This window comes from Haplochromis burtoni, unplaced genomic scaffold, assembly GCF_018398535.1.
Source record: "Haplochromis burtoni strain Fernald_Lab_line unplaced genomic scaffold, NCSU_Asbu1 Contig_320, whole genome shotgun sequence".
NCBI lineage: Eukaryota > Metazoa > Chordata > Actinopteri > Cichliformes > Cichlidae > Haplochromis > Haplochromis burtoni.
The window spans coordinates 538,918-561,008 of NW_024582681.1; the positions used below are offsets into that span (position 1 = coordinate 538,918).

Consider the following 22,091-nt stretch of genomic DNA (forward strand, 5'->3'; position numbering starts at 1 on the left):
TTTTGCTGCAATTACAGCTGCCAGTCTTTTAGGGTATGTCTCTACCAGCTTTGCACATCTACAGACTGAAATCCTTGCCCATTCTTCTTTGCAAACAGCTCCAGCTCAGTCAGATTAGATGGACAGCGTTTGTGAACAGCAGTTTTCAGATCTTGCCACAGATTCTCGATTGGATTTAGATCTGGACTTTGACTGGACCATCCTAACACATGGATATGTTTTGTTTTAAACCGTTCCATTGTTGCCCTGGCTTTATGTTTAGGGTCGTTGTCCTGCTGGAAGGTGAACCTCCGCCCCAGTCTCAAGTCTTTTGCAGACTCCAAGAGGTTTTCTTCCAAGATTGCCCTGTATTTGGCTCCATCCATCTTCCCATCAACTCTGACCAGCCTCCCTGTCCCTGCTGAAGAGAAGCACCCCCAGAGCTTGATGCTGCCACCACCATATTTGACAGTGGGGATGGTGTGTTCAGAGTGATGTGCAGTGTTAGTTTTCTGCCACACATAGCGTTTTGCATTTTGGCCAAAAAGTTCCATTTTGGTCTCATCTGACCAGAGCACCTTCTTCCACATGTTTGCTGTGTCCTCCACATGGCTTGTGGCAAACTGCAAACGGGACTTCTTATGGTTTTCTGTTAACAATGGCTTTCTTCTTGCCACTCTTCCATAAAGGCCAACTTTGTGCAGTGCACGACTAATAGTTGTCCTGTGGACAGATTCCCCCACCTGAGCTGTAGATCTCTGAAGCTCGTCCAGAGCCACCATGGGCCTCTTGGCTGCATTTCTGATCAGCGCTCTCCTTGTTCGGCCTGTGAGTTTAGCTGGACGGCCTGGTCTTGGTAGGTTTACAGTTGTGCCATACTCCTTTCATTTCTGAATGATTGCTTGAACAGTGCTCCGTGGGATGTTCAAGGCTTGGGAAATCTTTTTGTAGCCTAAGCCTGCTTTAAATTTCTCAATAACTTTATCCCTGACCTGTCTGGTGTGTTCTTTGGACTTCATGGTGTTGTTGCTCCCAATATTCTCTTAGACAACCTCTGAGGGTATCACAGGGCAGTTGTGGAGCTGTTTTGCAAAGAAGAATGGGCAAGTATTTCAGTCTCTAGATGTGCAAAGCTGGTAGAGACATACCCTAAAAGACTGGCAGCTATAATTGCAGCAAAAGGTGGTTTATCTATATGTGTGGATTGCCAGTTGTGCTGAGTTCGTGCTGTACTTAACCTGTCAATGTCTTCATTTAGTCAAAAGCTGAAATCACCCCCAAGAACAAGTGAGCAATCTTGGTGTTCAGAGAGTGCACTAAAAAAACACGTGAAGGAATGAGGGTTCATCAACATTGGGCCATATATACTTACAATATATAATTTTTTGTTAAGTATAAATCATTTATTCATCCATCCATTCTCTTATCATTATTCTCTTATTCAGGGTCGTGGGGGGAGAGGGGGCCTATCCCCGTTGTCATAGGGTGAGAGGCGGGGTACACCCAGGACAGGACGTCAGTCTGTCGCAGGGCTAACACATAGAAACACAGACAACCATTCGCACTCACATTCACTCAGGTGTTTTAAGTTCGTCTGCAGCTGTGACAGGCCTATGAGTCTCTTGTAATAAAACAACATCTGCCTGTAGTTTTTAAAACTTGTTAAATATCTTTAAACTCTTCTGTCTGTAGCCAGCTTCATGCACATCCATGTGACAAACTTCGTACGTCATATGTTTGTAAAAAAAAAAAAAGGTTCCATAAAAGTGTAATATGTAGACAAGAGTGGTGCTTGCTGTTGTCTGATTATGTGTGTGCATATTAACTTATATAAGCTAGCGTGTACACGCTTGTCGTGTGTGTATGTCATTGATAGTAATTGTCAGCGATTTATCTGTCAAGGTTTGCTATGTGGCAGGCAGGACGTAGGAGCCAAACACAGGACTCACAGCACAGGAAGTTAATTGAAAACGGCAGCTTTATTAAATAGAATAGCGTAGCATAGAATAGAATAGAATAGAATAGAATAGAATAGAATAGATCTTTACTGTCACTGTTACAAGAACAAGGAAACACAGTTTGGCATCTCTCTGTTAGCAGCATGTAGATTTTTACATTAAAATTCCTTTAGAAAAAAAACCTTGAAATTTAAGAGGTGCCTACACAGGGAATGCATGTAATAATGCAAGTATCTACACCGATAAGTACAAGTTATATGTACCATATAAAGGAGCAGGTGCAATGTAATGAGCAAGTGATCAGTGCAATATACGGTGCAATGTAATCAGTGGTAGTGCACACTGAGTAGGAAGTATGTCTAGGGGTAGGAATGCTGGTTGCTATTATAATAAATACAATTTATAAACAGAGGTAGGAATGTTGGTTACATTATACTATAATAAATATGGTTTGTTGCTGAAAAATCCTCCATTAAATAAACTAAAAAAAAAACAAAACCCCAAAACAAACCAAAACCCTAAACATGGAAACTAAGAATTAAAACACTGGGAAACAATACACTCAAACTAGACAACAAGAAAACAAACCTGGGACTGAGAACTAGGAATTAGACAGGAGCACAAGGGAAACCACAGCAGTGAGGATGCACAACATGACAACAGACAGAGGAAAACCCAGGGCTCAAATACACATGGGGGTAACGAGGGCATGGGAAACGGGAGGGAAACACAGCTGGGACTAATCAAACATAACAAGACGGGGAGGAAGCAAAACTGAATACACTGAACATAGGACAAGGAACTATCAAAATAAAAAAGGAAACATGAGACCTCCACAAAGACACAGACCTGACACTGTGATGTGGAAATACAAAAGTAAATAGACGATCTCTTAAAGAACTGGCCGTTTATGCTGAAGTCTATTCCTTTCAGCTCCCTAACCGTGACTCTTCACCTGCTCCTTCTGCTTGAAATGGTCAAATTTGACGACAATTGGACGTGGCCTCCGGGCCCCAGGCCTCCTGGTTCAGAGACAAATCAAATCAAATCAAATCAAATCACTTTTATTGTCACATCACATGTGCAGGTACATTGGTACAGCACATGTGAGTGAAATTCTTGTGTGCGAGCTTCACAAGCAACAGAGTTGTGCAAAATACAATAATGTAAACAAGCAAAATACAAGAATGGACTATATCGAAGCTGATGTTCTTCATGGTGTCCTCTGGAAGCTTCAGGTGGGTCTGGATGAAGTTTTTAATAGTTTCTTCTGAGTCCTCTCCAGCATACCTGAAAAGACAAAGTTATCTCTCATACAACGGGCCTGGAGATTGATGACAGTCTCTTTCATTTTTATGCGTTGAAGCTGGAAAATCACTTATCGATTAAATATTCCATCATCTTTACCTAACTGCCCATTTCTGTTTCGATTTTTTTTTAATTATTATTACTTTAATTATTATTACTAAAGACCACCTGTGCATTAAGCGACCGATGAAAAGCCGAACACTTCCTGTATCTGTTTCAAACTAAAAGCCCTGTAGCCGTTCGCGGTAATAGAAGCCCTTCACTGTTCCTCAAAAAGCCTTTATTGTGAAACGGTTACTGGAATAAATTTCGGGAATCACTTTGAGGGCAAAATAAAATTGTGAGTGATAAAAGAAAAGAGGCAGTAAATAGATGTGTTGCACACCAGCATCGCTCATAAAGCCCGCAGTTCTTCTCCTTCAAGTAGGCTATGAGCGCAGCAGTCTGTCAGTAACGGCCACATAATCTTTTTCACACTTGAATCCAAACGGTGGACACACGTGTAACCGAACGTAATGTATACATGTAGAACCGCGTTTGTAACCGTAGTAACGTCCGGTGTTCTGGCTGTCTTGAAAGGCTAGGTTAGGAGACCCAAGAAACCCCTGTAGTAAGGTAAGTATTCACAGTTATTTGTGTAAGTCACCAATAAGCTACATTGTGTGATTAAAACTTAAAAATTAGTTAGCATTGTGTAACTGATTTATATTCAGGTAAAGATCGCAAAATGAATAATTAGAAGTACCGTTAGGTTAACGGATACATTAACCTAGGCTAATCGGAATAACGTAACTTCGGACTTTTAATGAACCAGCAGTTAACATTTCGAGATACCAGCTGAAGTAGAATGAGCTCAACGGCCTCTCATGTATAAAACTGATTCTCTTTACACCGCAGATATTTTACCGCAGAACACATTATAAATTTAAAAAGTAGGCTACAAAATAGTGGAAGCTCTCATCGGAGTTGGGGTGTGACAGTAAACAGGTGGTTATACGAACTGTGCTGAATTTGACAATATATTATCATATGTGACTGTGTAATGAATGTTGTACAGTAAAAATGAACAATAATTTCAGTCATCCTGAAATACTGTTGCTGGAGAATCGTGAACAAAGTTAAATGTTGTTCTGTTAATAAAAACATCTATGTTTCATTTTACGCTATCGTTTGTTTCGTGGTATCGCAAAATAAACTGTTTACGGCAATATTTTTTCATCGTTTTGATGGTCACTGTAGTGGCTATATTAATTTCTTAAAGTTCTCTCTTTCTCTTATATTTAATATAACCACACTACAGACAGACAAGCACCTGTTTTTATGCGTTGTCATTAGCAACAACAACGACGGTAAAACCATCCCCTGTCCGCTTGTTTATTTTCAATATAAAACTTTCACAATAAAGCTCAAGATTCTGTTGAGTCTTTTCAAAATAAACTGAATCACACGAAAGAGTATGCAGAGTATTTACGGATGAAAAGCAAAAAGAGACGATTTTATTTTATTTCTTTGTTTGAGCAAAAATAATCTTGACCGTCTCCAGTCAGTCCAGAATGCTGCTACAAGGCTTTTAACAAAGACATGAAAAAGAGAGCACATTACAGCAGTTTTATTCTCATTTCACTGGCTTCCAGTGCATTTTACAATTTGAAAATCTTAGTACTGACTTTTAAAGCTCTGAATCATGATGCTCCTGCTTACATTTCCAATCTTTTAGAACCCCATGCTCCCTCTCGCAACCTGAGATCATCTAATCAAAGGCTGTTGGTAGTCCTACAAACATGTTTTGAGACCAGAGGAGATAGATCTTTTAGAGCAGTAGCCCCCAGGTTGTGGAATGCTTTGCCTCAATGTTTACGTTGCCTTGATTGTGTTTATTCTTTAAACTTTATTCTTTTAAACAGCACCTAAAGACAAATTTATTTAGATTGGCTTTTAACTAGAGTTGTGCTGTATGATCAATTGTGCTGTTTTATGTACATCTGTTTTACATTATTGTGATGGACGTTGTGGTTCTTATTCTGTGAAAAGTGCTATATAAATATCAGTTATTTCAATACATTTTATCCCTACTTCCTGTGGGCAGCCTCCTCTTTTAGGCACCAGTACCTCACCTGTTCAAGTCTGCCCACCTGTGAATCTCACCTTGTTGTCCTGTCTCACAAAACCTTAAAATAATGACCCAGGAAACACACGAATTTGACAATAAATGTATTTTTTAGCATTTCTCAATAAGACCATTAGAATAAAACTTAAAAAAAAAAATAGGTAATACAAATTAAAATTCTAGTAGTATTTAAACAAAAAATAATGTGCAAATACGAAACTAAAAATGGCTTCTGACAAAAAAAGGATTTTATTTTCCAGTCCAAAACAACAAGTTTTCGAAGTTTACATTTAACGTTTTTTGTGAAATGCTTTCACATTTTTTTTATAAAATCCTTGCTTTTGTTTTCTTCCATCGTGCTGTTTTGCTGTTCGCGCTATGTTCTTCGTTAGTATTGAGTGCAGTGCTGGCAGATGATATAGGCAATATTGCCCCCATAGCTTCCTGTAGTGTCGACAAATGGTTGCAGCCATGCTGTCCAACTTCCCTGTGTGTCTCTTAAGCAGTAAGTGGCTCTTTATTGTCTGGCTAGCTCCACTGACATGGGAAAATCCACCTGTTAGTTATAGTTTATTTATTTATTTATTCATTTATTTATATAGCACAAACCTGTTAGCTGTAATGTTCAGGTTTCTAAAGCACTTTATAAATTAGGACTGTGTGAGGAGAATCTGTTTGGTTCACCAAACTGACAAGCTTGAGTCAAGCTTGAGGAAGCAACAAAAGCAGAATTGCAAATACAGCACGTCATCATCTCTGCTAAGAATATGCTGACGACCCCTCACATAAACAGTTTGTCACACAGTCCTCTGGCAAGAGGCTGCTGTCCATCACTTAAGCCTTATTTTATTGACTTCCTTTTTGACAAGAAGTCACTGATCTACACACACAGCAGATATTCTGTTTTTTCTTTTAAGATTCTTGGGTTTAGACATTTTAAAATACATATTATCACTCTTCAAGTGATTTAAGGAATATGAGCTTCTTCTGTGTAAACTTCAGCTTTCAACAGTTCTGCACTTTGACTTTTAGGTGAACGATTCAGTGTATTTCAGCTCATTTGAAAGTTATTTCACCAAATATTCAACAATGATTAAAAATTCAGCTCAAACCATTCTGCTATCAGCATTCACACTGCATTTTCTTCAGGAAATGCATCTTGTAGTTGGTTCTTAGTTAGCTAACATAAACTAATGTAAGTATTTTAACCCCAATTAACCACCCAACCTGGTGTTGTTCTGCACTGACATAAAATACATAATTATAGTAAAAATATTCTAAAAACTTTAAGCGCTTATTTCTTAAATCCAGCTTCACAGACAGTGACTTGTATGTCGGCCTTTGAAAAGCAAGGCTTCAAGGTGTAAATGAGCCTATATGCATGTAGTGTTTAACTGTCTTCAGATATATTATTAAAGCCAACTTGGCAGTTGAACTGAATCTTCAGCTTTAAAAATCCAAAATTCACTATTGATATATTTGATGGATGTTTTATTAAAGCAGGTCTTTCTATTCTGCCAGGATGAATAGCCCTGCAACAGAGCTACAGCCACAGTACAACGAGGAACATGATGATACTGCTGATTCTTCTTCAAAAGGTTGCTGCTCTGAGAGACTCAATAATGTCTGTCCAATCTCAATAGAGATCCCCATTTGGTCTGGGCCTACTTCAAACATCAGTTTGCCAGGGATAGTTCCCAATCCTCATCACCATACTGTCCAATCAGAAATGTTGGACCCTCTCAACTTAAGGTATCATATTGATTCTTTCATTGATCCATATCAGTCGACTCAGTGTCAGCTGACTTATTCAGACTGCTTCCTGGAGCCACAATTGAGCCAGTACCACCTTGTCAGTGGGTAAGCTTTACACATTATAGACACATTAAGTAACTAACTACTTTTGAACTACAATCAATTTTTTTGCTGGTGTGTTATTCAAAATGACTCTGATAAGTATGAAGATTTAAACCTTGCTTTTTATGTCTGGACCTTTGTGAAAGGAAAGTAATGTGTCTTGTTTCCTCAGCCCTGTGCCTGCTCCACCAGATGGCAGCCATCACAACTCAGTTTCTGCTTCTTGGTGTACCAATGAACACAGTCTCTACAGCATGATGCCGGTTAGTTCAATTAACCATTTTCTAGGATTTACTGTGAGTCAAGAAATATATGAAGTACTTTATTAACCAATATTTGGGTATATATTCCACTGTATGTAGTCTGTACCTCTTAAGTTGCACTAGCTCAGGGTTCTTCTCCACCACAAAGGTGACATTCCAATGTTCTGTGTAAATGCTGATTAAGCATTCACAGTATTGAGATCCAAATCACAAACACACACAGGTACACACGTGCACAAACGCATGCACGTGCGCGCGCACACACACGCACACACACACACACACACACACATCAGATTTTCTGCAAATGTTCTGGTTCTTCATTGGAGATTCTTGAGTTTAGAAATGTAAAATACATAATTTAACTCTTCAAGTTATTTAAAGATGAGCTTTCAATATTTAATCAGATTTGTATTTTCAATTTTTTTCCATTTTCATTTGTCATTAGTCAGCTTTTTCTAATGTACATTTTAAAGATGTTCAGCTACTTTTCAACTTTGAAACTTCTTCTGTGTGAAGTTCAGCTTTCAACAGTTCTTCACTTTGGCTTTCAGGTAAATAATTCGATGTATTTCAGCGCATTCAACATTTCAACCCAGAGTTTTTGAGCTTTAATGAGCTTGAAATGTAATATTTGGTATGAGAATCTTTTTTCTATAATGTAGCCTGAACTCTGTTAGGAAAGCTTTCTCCTCCAGCCTTCTCGAAGGGCATTCTTCTTTGGATGTTGGCTGTCTTTTGTTCAATTCTCTGTCAAGATGATGCCGTGCTGCTTCAATGTTTTTTTTTGAGGCCCAGGCTCTGGGGATTCCAGTCTTGACTGACAGTGTTCTGTTGTGCATTTAAAAAATAAACTCTGGCTCCTTGAAAGCAAATTATAAACAATGCAAGACGTTTGCATAGTCATGTATATTTGTGTATTTTCAGGGTGAGTTACATAAGCCTGTTCCCATGGATCATCAACAGTTTCAGGAGGGATTGACTGAAGCCATGTCTCACATCACACACCCTGTAAGTTTTGCAAATTTCTCTCTATTCACTAAGAAAGACTAGATTTCAGCAGGTCAAGTTTAATTTTGCATCCATGTACAGTGTTCCTACAGGGAAAACACTTTATCCCTGCCTTCTTGTATGTAAACTAAAAGAACATCACCAGATGTCAGCTCTCTATAGCCACACAGAATTTATTATGCTAATATGATTATTTTGTAAACAATATTCAAGCAATTTGCATGTAATTAACACACTGATAATTGTGTATTTGTATTGTTGAATTATCTGTGGAACTTCTAGGAGACTACAAGGCCTGTATTAAATATAATAATAAAAAAACAGTGCAGACTTTAAGGCACAATGTTTTTGAATACAGGAATTTGCCTCATGTAATTTTCAGGACTCAGAAACACATTTAAGTGCTGTTAAAACTGCAACAAATATACTGAGCATGATTTTTTTTCCCCTTCTATACCCAGTTTTAAGCATCAGTATCACATAATGTATCATAGCTTTAATAGTAAAACAGTGTGCACAATAGTGCTAGGTGGAGCCTCACCTCACAGTAGAAGGCTCTTGTTTCAAACAGGCTTTACATCTCTTTCTGTTTGAAGGTTGCATGTTGTCCATGTCATGTGGTGCTTCCTCTGAGCACTCGAGCTTCCTCTCACAGTCCATAGACATGGTAGATAAACTGTTTAAAGTGTAAAGAATATGAATCCATAGATGTATGTGGCTCATTTTCACTTGAAAAACTGTCATGATCCTGGGTCTTTGACCCAGCGTTTTCTGTTTTCTATTGTTGTGATATATTTTGGTGTTTGGTTCTGTTCTTCCTCAGTTAATATTTAGTCATTTCTGTCTGTGGTTTTCCTCTGGGTAAAGTCCGTGTTTCTGAGGCTACGTCCACACGTACACGGGTATTTTTGAAAACTGAGATTTTCCGTTTTCGTTTTAAAAAATAATCCCGTCCACACGTAAAGGCAGAAATGAAGGAAAACGCTGCTATGAACATGCCAATGCAGCAGGTGGCGCTAGATTCCTAACCGTGCCGAAATGTTGGCCAATCAGAAGTCTAGAAGCCTCGGTGGGAAAAAGTAAACAAAGCTGGGGCACAGAAGCAGAACCGAGTCGTATGTGTGGAGGGACAGTAACTGTGTGTATATGTAAGCATTTAAACACTGCAGAGAGTAGAATTAACAGTAACAGTATTATAGAAATTCATTTCACCGAAACAATAACGTGGCGCACAGTGTGACGTCAAAAAAGGTGCACACCTTTGCTGCATTTTCTCAGTTTTTTTGGTCCACACGTAAATGCAAAAACGGAGTTTTCAAAAATATCCACCCTGGCCGGAGTTTTTAAAAATCTTTGTTTTCAGTGACCAAAAACGCCGTTTACGTGTGGACGAAAGGTGCAAACGCATAGAAAAATCTGCGTTTTCAAAAATACCCGGGTACGTGTGGACATAGCTTTAGTCTGTGTCTTTGCATGTGTGAGTTCCTGTTTTATGTTGTAGGTCTGCGTCTCCCGTCAGTGTTCTAGTTTCGCTTCCCCTTGTCTCGTTATGTCCAATCACTCCCAGCCGTGTCTCCCTCCTGTTTCCCATTCCCTGATTGCCCTGTGTGTATTTAAGTCCTGTGTTTTCTCGTGTGCATGGCTGGTTCGTCTGCTTATCTCCCTCCGTCGTCTCTGGTCGTCGCTCCCTGCAGCTCTGTTTCTGGTTTGCTTTCTATGCTTAGTTTTCCCAGTTTAGGTTTTACTCAGTTCTGTTTTTCGCCACCCTCGCCTTTGTTGTTTGAGCACGTGTTCTGAGGTGTTCTGGGCATTTCCCACCGGGAGGTTGTCCTAGAGCAGACCCAGGACACGCTGGAAAGACTATACCTCTTGGCTGGCCTGGGAACACTTTGGTGTTGTCCCGGACAAGCTGGAGGAGGTGGCTGGGGAGAGGGTGATCTGGGCTTCTCTGCTTAGGCTGCTGCCCCTGCCTCAGATAAGCAGAAGATGCATGGATGGATAGATAAAAAAATAATTATGACCCATTTCCCATGTATTTGACGGCCTTTAACTTGGAAACTTCTCATATTATGAAAGTAATATTTTGCATCGCTTAGTTAAAGATATATAGACTAAAGTTATGATTTCATAAATAATCTTATTGTGATGTGAGGCACTGAAAAACATCAGAATAATATTTACTTGATTTAGCTGTGCCACACGGCCCAGAGGCTGGTACGAGATATGGACCCAAGTGCAGATACCACACGGAGACAGTGAACAATTTCATAGATTTTATTTGCACAGAGGTAGGTGACAGTTAACTAGCGACAATCGCCTGAAAAGACACAGGGACTTGGGAGACGTAGGAGACAGTTTACTGGTGAGAATTACGTGAAACAACACTAGGGCTCGGAACAGGGATTCACGGGGGCGAGTGGTTCTGTAACACAGGAGGAGAGAGATTAGTGATCAGAAAAGTGAACCGAGCATCAGAAGGCTGGAGAAAGACTTGAAGTGATAGCTTACTCGCAGGTGGGGTAGTTTCAGGTTTGGGGGGCCAAGTGAGCGGCAGACTGGTGAATTATAGTTTGTTTCTCCAACCTGAGTTTGAGGAAGCTTTGAGACAGGCGGCAGGAGGACAGGTAGGTTAAGCAATGAATATTTAATTGGTGTGACAGCAAAGCGAGGGAATGGTGGTGGAGAATCCAGGGTGAGACTGAGGCTGGCTAAAGATGAACTGGTGAGAGTTATTGACACAAGGAAATGAGGTAAGTATACAATTGAAACACAAGGCGCGTGAGGGTTATGGTTACCACCATAGGTAGCTGACAGACTGGCGAGGAGAGATGTCCCCGCCAGGCTTAATTGCATTTATATCAAATGTATTTGTCTCAGGAAATCAGAAGAAAAACAAAGCTTTTGGTTACCCCTGTGACAACCACCTGTGCAAACTATATTTACTCGAGCACCATTGTTAAGGGATGTCCACACAAGAAACAATTTCGCTGTTGCACATCACATTGTCCCACATTTCACTTTTTGCTGAGGAGTGGTTGCTGGCAGCATTACAGGCTCTGAATGTCTAGGTAGCCCTGTAATTACATTTACTACGTTTTCTACACTTTCATGTAAAACAGCAGTATCTTTCCCTCTGAGGATACTGTGTGGAGTCACTCTTATTGCTGAGAAAAATTCAACTTCGACTACTTTGTGTCACTTGGAGTAGCTCAATATCAATGGCTTTCTCTGGCCATGTTGCTTCTAATACTTTTTTGTGCCTGAATTCATTCTGAAGTTTTGTCTAATGTATAATGGTAAACTGAAGTTTTAAATTAAAATAGAAGTAATAAGAAATTTTGTTTGCTCTTATTACTTTATCACCCTATAGATGGTGTGTATGGTCAACGGAGGTGAGCACTTGGCGCTAGTTAATCCACACCAGCAAGGACCTGTGTTTCTTACCATGGAATCTGCATCAGCTCAAAGAAATGACCCTCTAACGCAAGGGAAAGGTTATGGTAAATTTACGTACTAGAGGTTATGATATTGCTTCAAGTTTAGTTTGTGCCAGCCGTAAGATAAAGTCTGACACATAAAAGAGCAAGTCTTAAACCTTGATTTATGGTTTTATCTGACTCATTTTAACAGGACTTCTTTTTTTAACCTCCTCCTGAAAATAGTGACCTGCTATTAGCATTTTTAATGTTAATCTTATATTGGCTTTCAAACAAGTTCCAGCCTAGATAGCTTCCAGCCTAGCTGGTATTTTGAGATTGCTTCCTCATCGCACAATTTTATTTTTATTGTATTTTATTTTTAAGAATTTACTACAGTCTTCATCTACTAATGCATCTCCAGAAATTTAATCAAAAAGCCTTTGGGGTTCCTTCATGAACACGACCCTGAGATGCTTAAACTCCTCCATTTGGGTTCCCAACTCATATCTGACCCAGAGTGGGCACTCCATCCTTTTTGATGGTCTGCACAGAAGTCCAATAACAGAGCACCACTTGTGTTCAGATTGAGCAGCCAAAGACAAGACTAGATACGTGGATGTTTATTTTATTTTATAAGTATTTTATTATGTCTGGCAATTGTCTTTGTATGCATGTCACTTTTTTTCATTCCGTGGCTGTATTTTTTTCCATGACCTCTGGTCTGTTCTGTGGAAGTATAATCACTTTTATAGTATATTTAACGATCACCTGTACACTGCCACGAGAAAGATCATTTTCAACAATCCATCCATTCATTTTCTTAAGTGCTGATCTCATTCAGGGTCTTACTGGCCACTAAAAGCACTTTAGATTATAGCTTCATTCTATATGCTTTAAACAATTTTTCTCAATTTATAATCATCAGTACCCACAGGAAACCGACATATTTACAGGGAAAATATGCAAGCTCCTCACAGAAAGGCCCTTGCCAGAGTTTAAACCAGGATTTTTTTTATTTATTTATTTTTTTTGCTGAATTTCCTTTCCTTGCAGCAAGAAGATAGGACTAAGTCATTTTCACCAACAAACCTGGACATAGAAAAGAAAAAGTAGAAAATTGTGATTTTTAAACATAAAGATGTCATAATAGTTATTACAGATGTTGCAAGCTCAGTTTATGTTCCTATAGTCTCTTGCAACACAGTTGTAACCGATAACTGCCATAGCTGGTTTTAATTTTTAAAAATCAGCTATGGCACTTTACAGTTGTTGATTAAATTGGGATTTCTGTAGATGGTGATTTTCCTTTTGTGTTTATCAGAAGTGACTGTACTGGGGACTTCCAGTCAGGTAGGAATTACTTAGAAATTATTTTTTCCCATTTTGAATGATCAGTTTAACTGAATTGCTAATATTTCATCAGTCATGTATTAAGTCTTTTTTTTTAATTTTTTTTTTATTTCCCCTGTACCACCAGACAGCTGGTCCACTATACGAGGCTCAAGATCAGACATTCAAAAAGCAGCTTCCCACAAGGTTAGGACTGTGAAACTGAAACAAAAGTGTGAGCATTGTGCTTAATATACTGACAAAGTAGGGGGGAAAAAAATCAAAAATCAACAGTAACTGCTGTTGTCTTAAAGGTCCAATAATGCACATATGTTGTAGAATCTGTAAACTGTAAATCTAACTTGAAAGGCTGCTAGTACCACCCATTTCAGAGAAAATATTTGAATGTCTGATAATTAGCCAAGAGGAAGCCGTGAGGCTCGTTCCCTAGAATACACAACAGCACAGACCTGAATGAGACACTGTGGCTTCTACCTTTCTCATTGAGCACTCGGGTTAATGACTTGAGCATATTAGCAGTTTACCCTTTAGTTAATAGGCCAGGTTCACATTTCATTGTCATTCTGTTTTATTTACAGCTGGAAAAGAAAAATATAAGCAGCAGAGCAAATTTAGTGTAAATTTGCTATATTAAAATACTGTGTAAGTGAGTGTGAAGACTAGGAGAGAGGAAAAATCTAACAGACAGCATTTATACAACATGCCTCATGGAATTATGCAGCGAAGAAAACATTGATAAATAACTCTAAATATGTTTTATATGTTAGATTCCTGAAAGTAGCCACCCTTTGCTTAGTTGAGAGCACTGCAAACCCTTGGCCTTCTCCCAATGAGCTTCATGATGTAGTCACCTGAAATGGTTTTCACGACTTGTCAGCGTTCATTTGTGGAATGTCTTGCCTTCTTAATGGGGTTGGGACTATCAGTTGTGTTGTGCAGAAGTCAGATTGGTACACAGCTGACAGCCCTAACTGTCAACTGAATTCATATTATGGCATGAAACTATCTGCAAAGTAAATAGAAACGACAGTCCATCATTACTTTAAGAACTGAGGGTCAGTCATTCCAGAAAATTATGCAAACTGTGTGTCCCCAATTGCAGTCACAAAAACCATCAAACTGTACACGAAACTGGCTCACATGACTCACAAGGCCAAGAGTCACCTGTGCTGCTGAGGATAAATTCATCTGTTACCAACCTGAGAAATCGCATGTTAACTGCATCTCAGATTAGAGCCCAGATAAATGCCACACCGAGTTCCAGGAGCAGACTCATCTCTACATCCACTCTTCAGAGGAGACTGCACGAATCAGCCCTTTATGGTCAAATAGCTGCTAAGAAACCACTACTAAGGAAAAGCAACAAGCAGAAGAGATTTGTTTGGGCCAAGAAACACAAGGAATGGACATTAGACCAGTGGAAATCTGTGCTTTGGTCTGATGAGTCCAAATTTGAGATCTTTGGTTCCACCTGCCATGTCTTTGTGCGATGCAGAAAAGGTCTCTACATGCATGGTTCCCACTGTGAAGCATGGAGGAAGAGGTGTGATGGTGTGGGTGTACTTTGGTGACACTGGTGGGGATTTATTCAAAATTGAAGGCACACTGAACCAACGTGGCCAGCACACCATCCTGCAGCGACATGATGTTGGACTATCTTTTATTTTTGAACAGGACAGTGACCCCAAACACACCTCAAGGCTGAGTAAGGGCTATTTGACCAAGAAGGAGAGTGATGGAGTGCTGCGCCAGATGGCCTCCACAGTCACCTGACCTAAAACCAATCAAGATGGTTTGGGATAAGATGGACCGCAGAGTGAAGACAAAAGCGTCAGTGCTCAGCATCTCTGGGAACTCCTTCAAGACTGTTGGAAAACCATTTCAAGTGATGACCTCATGAAGCTCATCGAGAGAATGCCAAGAGTGTGCAAAGCAGTAATCAAAGCAAAGGGGGGCCAAAACATGTAAAGTATGTTTTGAGTTATTTCAAACTATTTTGTTTACTCACAAACTCCATATGGGTTCATTCTTAGTTTTGATGCCTTCAGTGTGAATCTACAATGTAAAGGTTCACGAAAAAAGAAAAAACATTAAATGAGAAGGTGATGTATGCTTAATCATTCAGGTAAGGAAATCCCAAAAAGGTTGATTCTGTTCATCTGCACGTAGCGTTTTTAGTGGGAGAAACTTTTTGTCACTTATCCGAGTGACTTTTTCAGTCTCAGCTGACTGCAGGTTTCCCCAGTGAACCAGGTTGGGTCAGTTGATGGACAGAATAAACTTTTTGGCATTAAATGAGAAGGTGTGTCCAAACTTTTCACTGATGGTGTACTTATTAGTGTTAATTAGCTGACTAATGACACACTAGAATTATATATGCCTCCCTGGCTTCAGCTTAGATTTGTCTGTGCTTCATTTACATAAAGCTTGTGTGTGCGTCTATGTGTGTGTGCACACTGTCATACATTAAAAAAAATAAAAAATCCTTGAATTCCTTTGTTTTTTGTTGTTGTTTTTTTTATTTTTACCAATAGTATATTTATATTATTTAATGGGAATAAATTCTTAATTTTTACCCTTATAGAAATGTTGGCATGTTGTGTGACTCAAAGTCCAGGAAGCCCTGCCATTGTACCAGATCACAATGCCTCAAACTGTGAGTAGACATCATACTATTGCTTTTCTACTTCAAAACAATGTCACTAAACACTAGAAGATTAACCAATAACTAAAGTTTAACACTAAAATGTTGTTCATGTGGCTTTAAGAGTTAAGAGGGCTGATGACAATTTTCATAGTATGAGATTATTTTAAGTATTGAATTTGTAATATTAAGTATTATGCATGGATTCATTAAATATGGCCTGCCAAAGATATGAAAAATAAATCAAGTCACTCTCAGGGGGTTGGGTGGGAGTCACCGATAAGATGTGCTTGATGGTAATTTATTACAGGCTCATTGTGCTTTTACAACAAATGTAAAGGACATTTGCATCATGTGATTACATACAAAATCTATGCAGTGAGGCGAACTGACACTAATTCACATGGGGCAACGCAAATAAAGCCTAATCAGCATTCACTGAAATTGATCACCTTTGGTGAAAAATTTGCTGTATACTCTACATGCCTGTGCAAGCCCACAGTGGGTATTTGTGGGTAAACTATGGGGCTCTGTGGGTAGGGTGGGCAGAGCATCTCTTAATTTAGTTTGGCTTAATTTACATATACTTATCCAACACAGGTTTCAAGTGGGTGTATCAAAGCGCAAAACTGGGTTTTCTATGAGAAAGGCTATAGTGGGGCTTGTCCAGAGGAAACTGTACACACACGGGAGTAGTTCACCCACATCTACTCTCTGTGGGCCGGCAAAGGTATTTTTACCTGCACATTATACAATATAAAAACTCGCAAATTTCTATCGCGATAGATGTGAGGGAACGTACAAAGAAGTGGAAAAACCTGAGGATAAAATATGTTTGCTCCTGAAAAAAATGACTAGAACAAAGAGCAGGGACACGGGAGGGAAAACCCAGAATTTAAATTCATTCTTTTGGCTGGCACCACATGTAAAACGCCTGGACATGGCCACACAGATTAGGCCCAAGGGGCATGTTTGATGTATAATTGTGGGTCTCCAACATGACTGTAACTTAAGGTGAAACTATGCTTTGAAATTTGTGTCATTACATCATAACTGAGCATTCTCTCCTAACCTTAAACCAAGTCTTCACCTTAAAATGTTTGGATTTGCATGATGAAGTTTTCCCTTCAGTTGACTGTGTAATGTTACTAACAGACGCTTACAAATTACATTTTAAAGGTAATTGTTGTTTGATGTGTATTTCTGTGTTTCTCTTTAAGCTACTGTGAGTGTTTTTCCAATGGAGTGATGTGCAGCAACTGTGACTGTTCTAACTGCCACAACAATGCAGAGCATGAAATGAAGCGTCTCAAGGCGATTAAGGTTGGCAGTGCTTTTTGAAAACATGGTCAAGTCAAAAACCCCATTAATGTTTGTGTGAGTTAGTTTTAACATCTAAGAAAATAATGAAAAATCTGTACGTATGTATGTCAATGAGATGCCAGATGGATTGACTGGTATTAAAATTGGCAGTATGTAGATCTGAACCCAAGTTGAGACATAGTTTAACACTTTCTTGGATGGAACATTTCTTCTTACGTATTGATATTCTTATCAAGCAATCTAACCATTTTTGAAAAGTCGTCAAAGTGCTTAAAGCATATTTCCAAGACCGGGAGCCTCATCCACAAAAAGTAGTATCAGTACAACCAGTGTGCATATGGTGTGCACCTCCAAAAATACAGTTTTATAAACTGTGTTGTTTCTTCAAACAAACTGTGTTGTTTCCACCTGGAAATTGCAGTATGTAGATGGTGTGTATGTATGTATGTGTATATTTTTCTTAGCTTGTGCTTCTTTCTTATTCTAACCATAAGATACCCATATTGTCATTATGTAGTGGTGTTTAGGTCATAACCCAGATGCCTTCAGGCCAAAAATTGCTGGTGTGAAGTCAGGAGCAGTCAGAAGTTGGCACAACAAAGGCTGCAACTGTAAACGCTCTGGCTGCCTTAAGCGCTACTGTGAATGCTATGAGGTACACACATACATAAAGAGTACCATTGTAATGGTCCCATAATCATAAAACAAGTTGCGTGTTTAAATGTGGAGATAACATTGCTAATCGCTACTCTACGCTGCCGCCTAAGTACTTCTTCACCATAGAATCTAAGATATATCTACATCTGCAGATGTGATGATATAATTACAAAATCAGTCGCTGGCCTGTGACCTAGGGTGTCCCGGTGCCAAGTGCACTCATGAATACGCATATGCCTGAATGTTGTGTAGGTTATGGAAAAAGCTGTGATTACTACAGAAGTCCAATAACAAAACACCATTCATATTCAGATCGATAATCACAGTCTCGAAGCCCCCCCCCCGGACAACTGAGTCAAGACAGGTTCTAGAACCTAAGCCAGGGGTCACCAACACGGTGCACCAGGTTGCCCGCAAGGACCACATGAGTCGCCCGTGGGCCTGTTCTAAAAATAGCTCACCATAACGACTTACCAGTAAGCTGCATCTATTTTTATTTATGATAAGTGCTTTAAATGGATTTAAAGCCCAGATGAACATTTTCTCTGTGCATTTACAGAGAAAAAAGGTGCTGCACTTTCCTTCTGTGCAGATGGTGCTGAAAGACAATGCTTCTGCATCTGAGACTTTTGACAAAGTTGCAGAAAAGTACACTCAAGTCATAAACCGACTTGGTCAAGAGTTTGAGAACAGGTTTTGTGACCTTGATCAGCTTGAGCCATGTGTCTCATTCGTTTCCAATCCTTTCATGAATGTGGACACAACATGCATTGCTGAGCAACTAAGCTTAATGTTCAGCTTGGATGCTGGACAGGTGGAAATCGAAATTGTAACATTGCAAAATGACGTCCTCCTCAAAGCCTATCAGGGTGCACCAAACTTTTGGTGCCTTGTTGACACAGAAAAGTACAGTGGTGTGTACACAGCAGCTATGAAGGTTGCCAGCCTGTTTGGTTCAACCCATCTTTGTGAATCAGCCTTTTCTGACATGAACTTCATCAAGAACAAACACTGGTGAACAGCATGCAATGCCAGGTTTCCCACTAACAAAGAAAGCCATATTAGATGTTCTCAGTGGCAACATTACAGTGTCATGTCAAAGTTGAATTTAATTATTGAAAAACAAATGTGTTAAGTGTAACATGTCACAATTTGCTTTAAAATGCTGCCAATAAGTTCTGTAAAATTTGAAAGTTGATTTTTGTATGTCACAGTGCATGATTTGTTAAAAATTGTTAGTGGTAAGTGAAAATGTTGTAGAAGTGATCACTTGAAAATGTAAATACTTGCAGAGATGTATAGAAATAAAGCGTTGCATATTGATATTTATCTGTTTCCTACCTGGTTTCCTACTTGCATTCTTTATAATTATGGTGAAAAATAATTAACATAATTAGTGTCTTTACATGGATGAATATCATTAATTATTAATGATAACACATAATTAATTTAAATTGAGGAAATTTGTTATTTGAGAAGTGTGTGTCAAACTGGTAGCCCTTCACATTCAGTACCCAAGAAGTAGCTCTCACTTTCTAAAAGGTTGGTGACCCCTGACCTAAGCTGTGCTGAGGTGAGCTTGATCCAGCCACTACCTCTGAACCTCGCACTACTGCTATCAGACTTCTTCCCCACCATTGACATTCCATGTACCTGTTTTGGCAGCCTCCATAACTGACTATATTATTTTAATGATATTATGCTGGTTGTATTAATGTCAGTTTGGGTCTTTGCAGATATTTGGCTAAGAATTACATTACCTTTGAAGCATAAGTAAGAATACCAGTGATCATGAATCAGCTGTTAAAAAATTCACCTATATTTGTTTGATTTGTGTTTAGGCCAACATCATGTGTACTTCCGTCTGTAAGTGTGTTGGCTGTAGGAACTATGACGCAGGCCCACAAACTGGCTCCAAAGACAAGACTGTCAATGCGAAGGACAAGTGAGTCATGAAAGTATTTCTTTTTGATAAGCCCACACAAGAAAATCATAGAGAATTGGTATGATTAGGCAAACATAATCTCAAACCAGGGTGTGAAATAGTGTCATTGTGTCAACACAGAGATACATAGGTGTCTTTTACGGTTAGTGTGTGAACAAATTGGAAGTAACACTCTTTTCAAAATGGCCAGTATCAGTGTATCAAAGCATCAACACCAGAGACACCTTATGCATTTCTCAGAGACCAGACAGCAGTTGGTGTCAGTTGTTGCAAACACAGGTGTTGTACCATGCTGCATCACCATGCCTTTTCATCAGAGTTTAGCAATTAGTCTAGTAATCAATAACACAGGACGCTTAGCCACATGAGAACCAAGGATGTTCACTAAAGAGGTAAAGTAAAATTGTCATTTTATATGGAGGAATAACATAAGTTGCTACATTTGGGCTTAGTGTTGGTGACGTTCCTGAACCTGGAGCAAATTCTCATGTGATAACCTCACCAACATGTGTAGCTTTGCTCTTAGGTTCAGCACTGCTTCGGGATATCGTGTTGCATATTCACCAGAACTAATACAAAGCGGTACCTGAGTGACCCAGTGAAATGGCCCAATGAGGTCCATGCCAATATGCTCAAATAGGACCTCCATTAAAGGTAACAGGCACAAAGCGCTTTTTGAATGGCCGGCTGGTTAACCAGCTGACACTACACGCACCATCGCTGCACGTCCACGCCCTGCTCAGGCCAACGGCCTCTACTGCGGCCTGAAAACCATCCAGAAGAGGCCTTGGGGTGTTCCCCTACCCACATCCTGCAGAGCATCATCACTGGTGCCAAGGGGGAGTAGCGGCAGAGCAACCAGATTTTCCAGCACTTTGGTCTGCCGCTCAGCCTGGTCCTGCTTAAATTAGGCTTAAAACTTTGCTTTTTGCTTAAGCATATAGTTGTGACTGGATCAGGTGACCCTGAATCCTCCCTTTGTTATGCTGCAATAGGTGTAGGCTGCTGAGGGATTCCTATGATGCACTGTTTCTTCTCCACTCACCTCTTTTCTCTGTGTGTGTGTGTGTGTGTGTGTGTGTGTGTGTGTGTGTGTGTGTGTGTAATTATTATTTGTGCATTTAATCATTACTAATTAGGGTTAAACTCTGGCTCTTTTCAATAGTGGAGCTTTTGATCTATCTCCTTCTGTCCTCCGATCTAATAATCAGAAGGTTGGTGTTCGATCCCCGCCTGCTCCAGACTATATGCCAAATAAGCTTAGGCAAGATACTAACCACAAGGTACTCATTATCCATTTGAGTGTGAATGTTAGATATCAAGCACTTAAATATGTTCTCTCACACTACTGCTGGAGCAGAAAACTTTATGTTAACAAACAGATCAACAACCTAAACAACTCTGTTTAAGTTGTTGATTGCACTAATTCTATGAAAGTGGTACTCATCTACTTAAAATTAGAGGTATTTATGGATTTTTTTTTAAATATGGCTTGAATTAACAAGCCCATTTATTTATTTATTTATTTATTTATTTATTTATTTATCTTATTTAAAAAAATACCAGAGTACTCATGTCTGTGAATGTTTGTTTGTGTGCTCAGGTGGCCTGTATCGGTGATAACCCCAGCTGTACTAGAGGGTGTAGGTGACTGTCTTTTTGCTCAGGCTGAGATGGCTGAGAGAGACACTCAGAGCCCTGCCCAGGCTGAGCACATGGTCCTGTGTGAGTTTGGACGCTGTCTTTCTCAGATTGCTAAAACCATGTTTGAGAAAAAGACAAACTAACACTTGTACACTGTAGAGATGGGAAAAAACGATTGCTTGCAACTTCAGAAAAGTAGACTTGGATGATCTTTATCTGTATATTTACAAGTTGTAATCTCTGGTTTCTGGAAGCTTTTACTGGTCAAAGTGAAATTTGAATAACTTTCTGAAATGTTTGTTGTTAATGTAAATTCATGTCACTGTTTCCTTTTCTTATTTTAAGCTTCAGATTTAGCTTTCAGAGTTGTTACATAAGAGACATGTTTATCTTTTTTTAATTTGTGTATTCTTGTGTTATTTATGTTGTTGTGAATATAGGGCAATGTTTCTATTTATAAATTAGCCTTGAGATAATAAAGATTCTTTGATATCTGGTACGTAGTGTGGATTTATTTTCTTACCAGTCTGAATAATCCTGTGTGGATAATGGTGACGAAATCAAAGTCTATTTGTGCTTTAACAATATTTTTGTTCTACATTTAACTATAAAATAATTCAGGAACT

At 39.2% G+C, this 22,091-nt stretch overlaps 1 protein-coding gene across 3 annotated transcripts; it reads left to right on the forward strand.

Moving 5' to 3' along the window:
- Positions 1-3,600: 3,600 nt before the first annotated feature.
- On the forward strand, positions 3,601-21,976 carry tesmin (testis expressed metallothionein like protein). 3 transcript variants are annotated; one of them, XM_005942571.3, is made up of 12 exons: positions 3,601-3,860; positions 6,874-7,212; positions 7,382-7,472; positions 8,400-8,483; positions 11,854-11,977; positions 13,224-13,252; positions 13,380-13,438; positions 15,837-15,908; positions 17,117-17,219; positions 17,737-17,874; positions 19,718-19,821; positions 21,425-21,976. In XM_005942571.3, exons 2-12 carry the CDS (start codon positions 6,875-6,877, stop codon positions 21,606-21,608), a joined length of 1,326 nt encoding a protein of 441 aa, XP_005942633.1. In that variant the 5' UTR covers positions 3,601-3,860; position 6,874; the 3' UTR covers positions 21,609-21,976. The 3 variants fall into 3 exon arrangements, with proteins under 3 accessions (XP_005942633.1, XP_005942634.1, XP_005942632.1); XM_005942570.3 differs by having other exon boundaries at positions 3,602-3,860; positions 11,854-11,983; XM_005942572.3 differs by lacking the exon at positions 17,737-17,874 and having other exon boundaries at positions 11,854-11,983.
- The last annotated feature ends 115 nt before the right edge of the window (positions 21,977-22,091 follow it).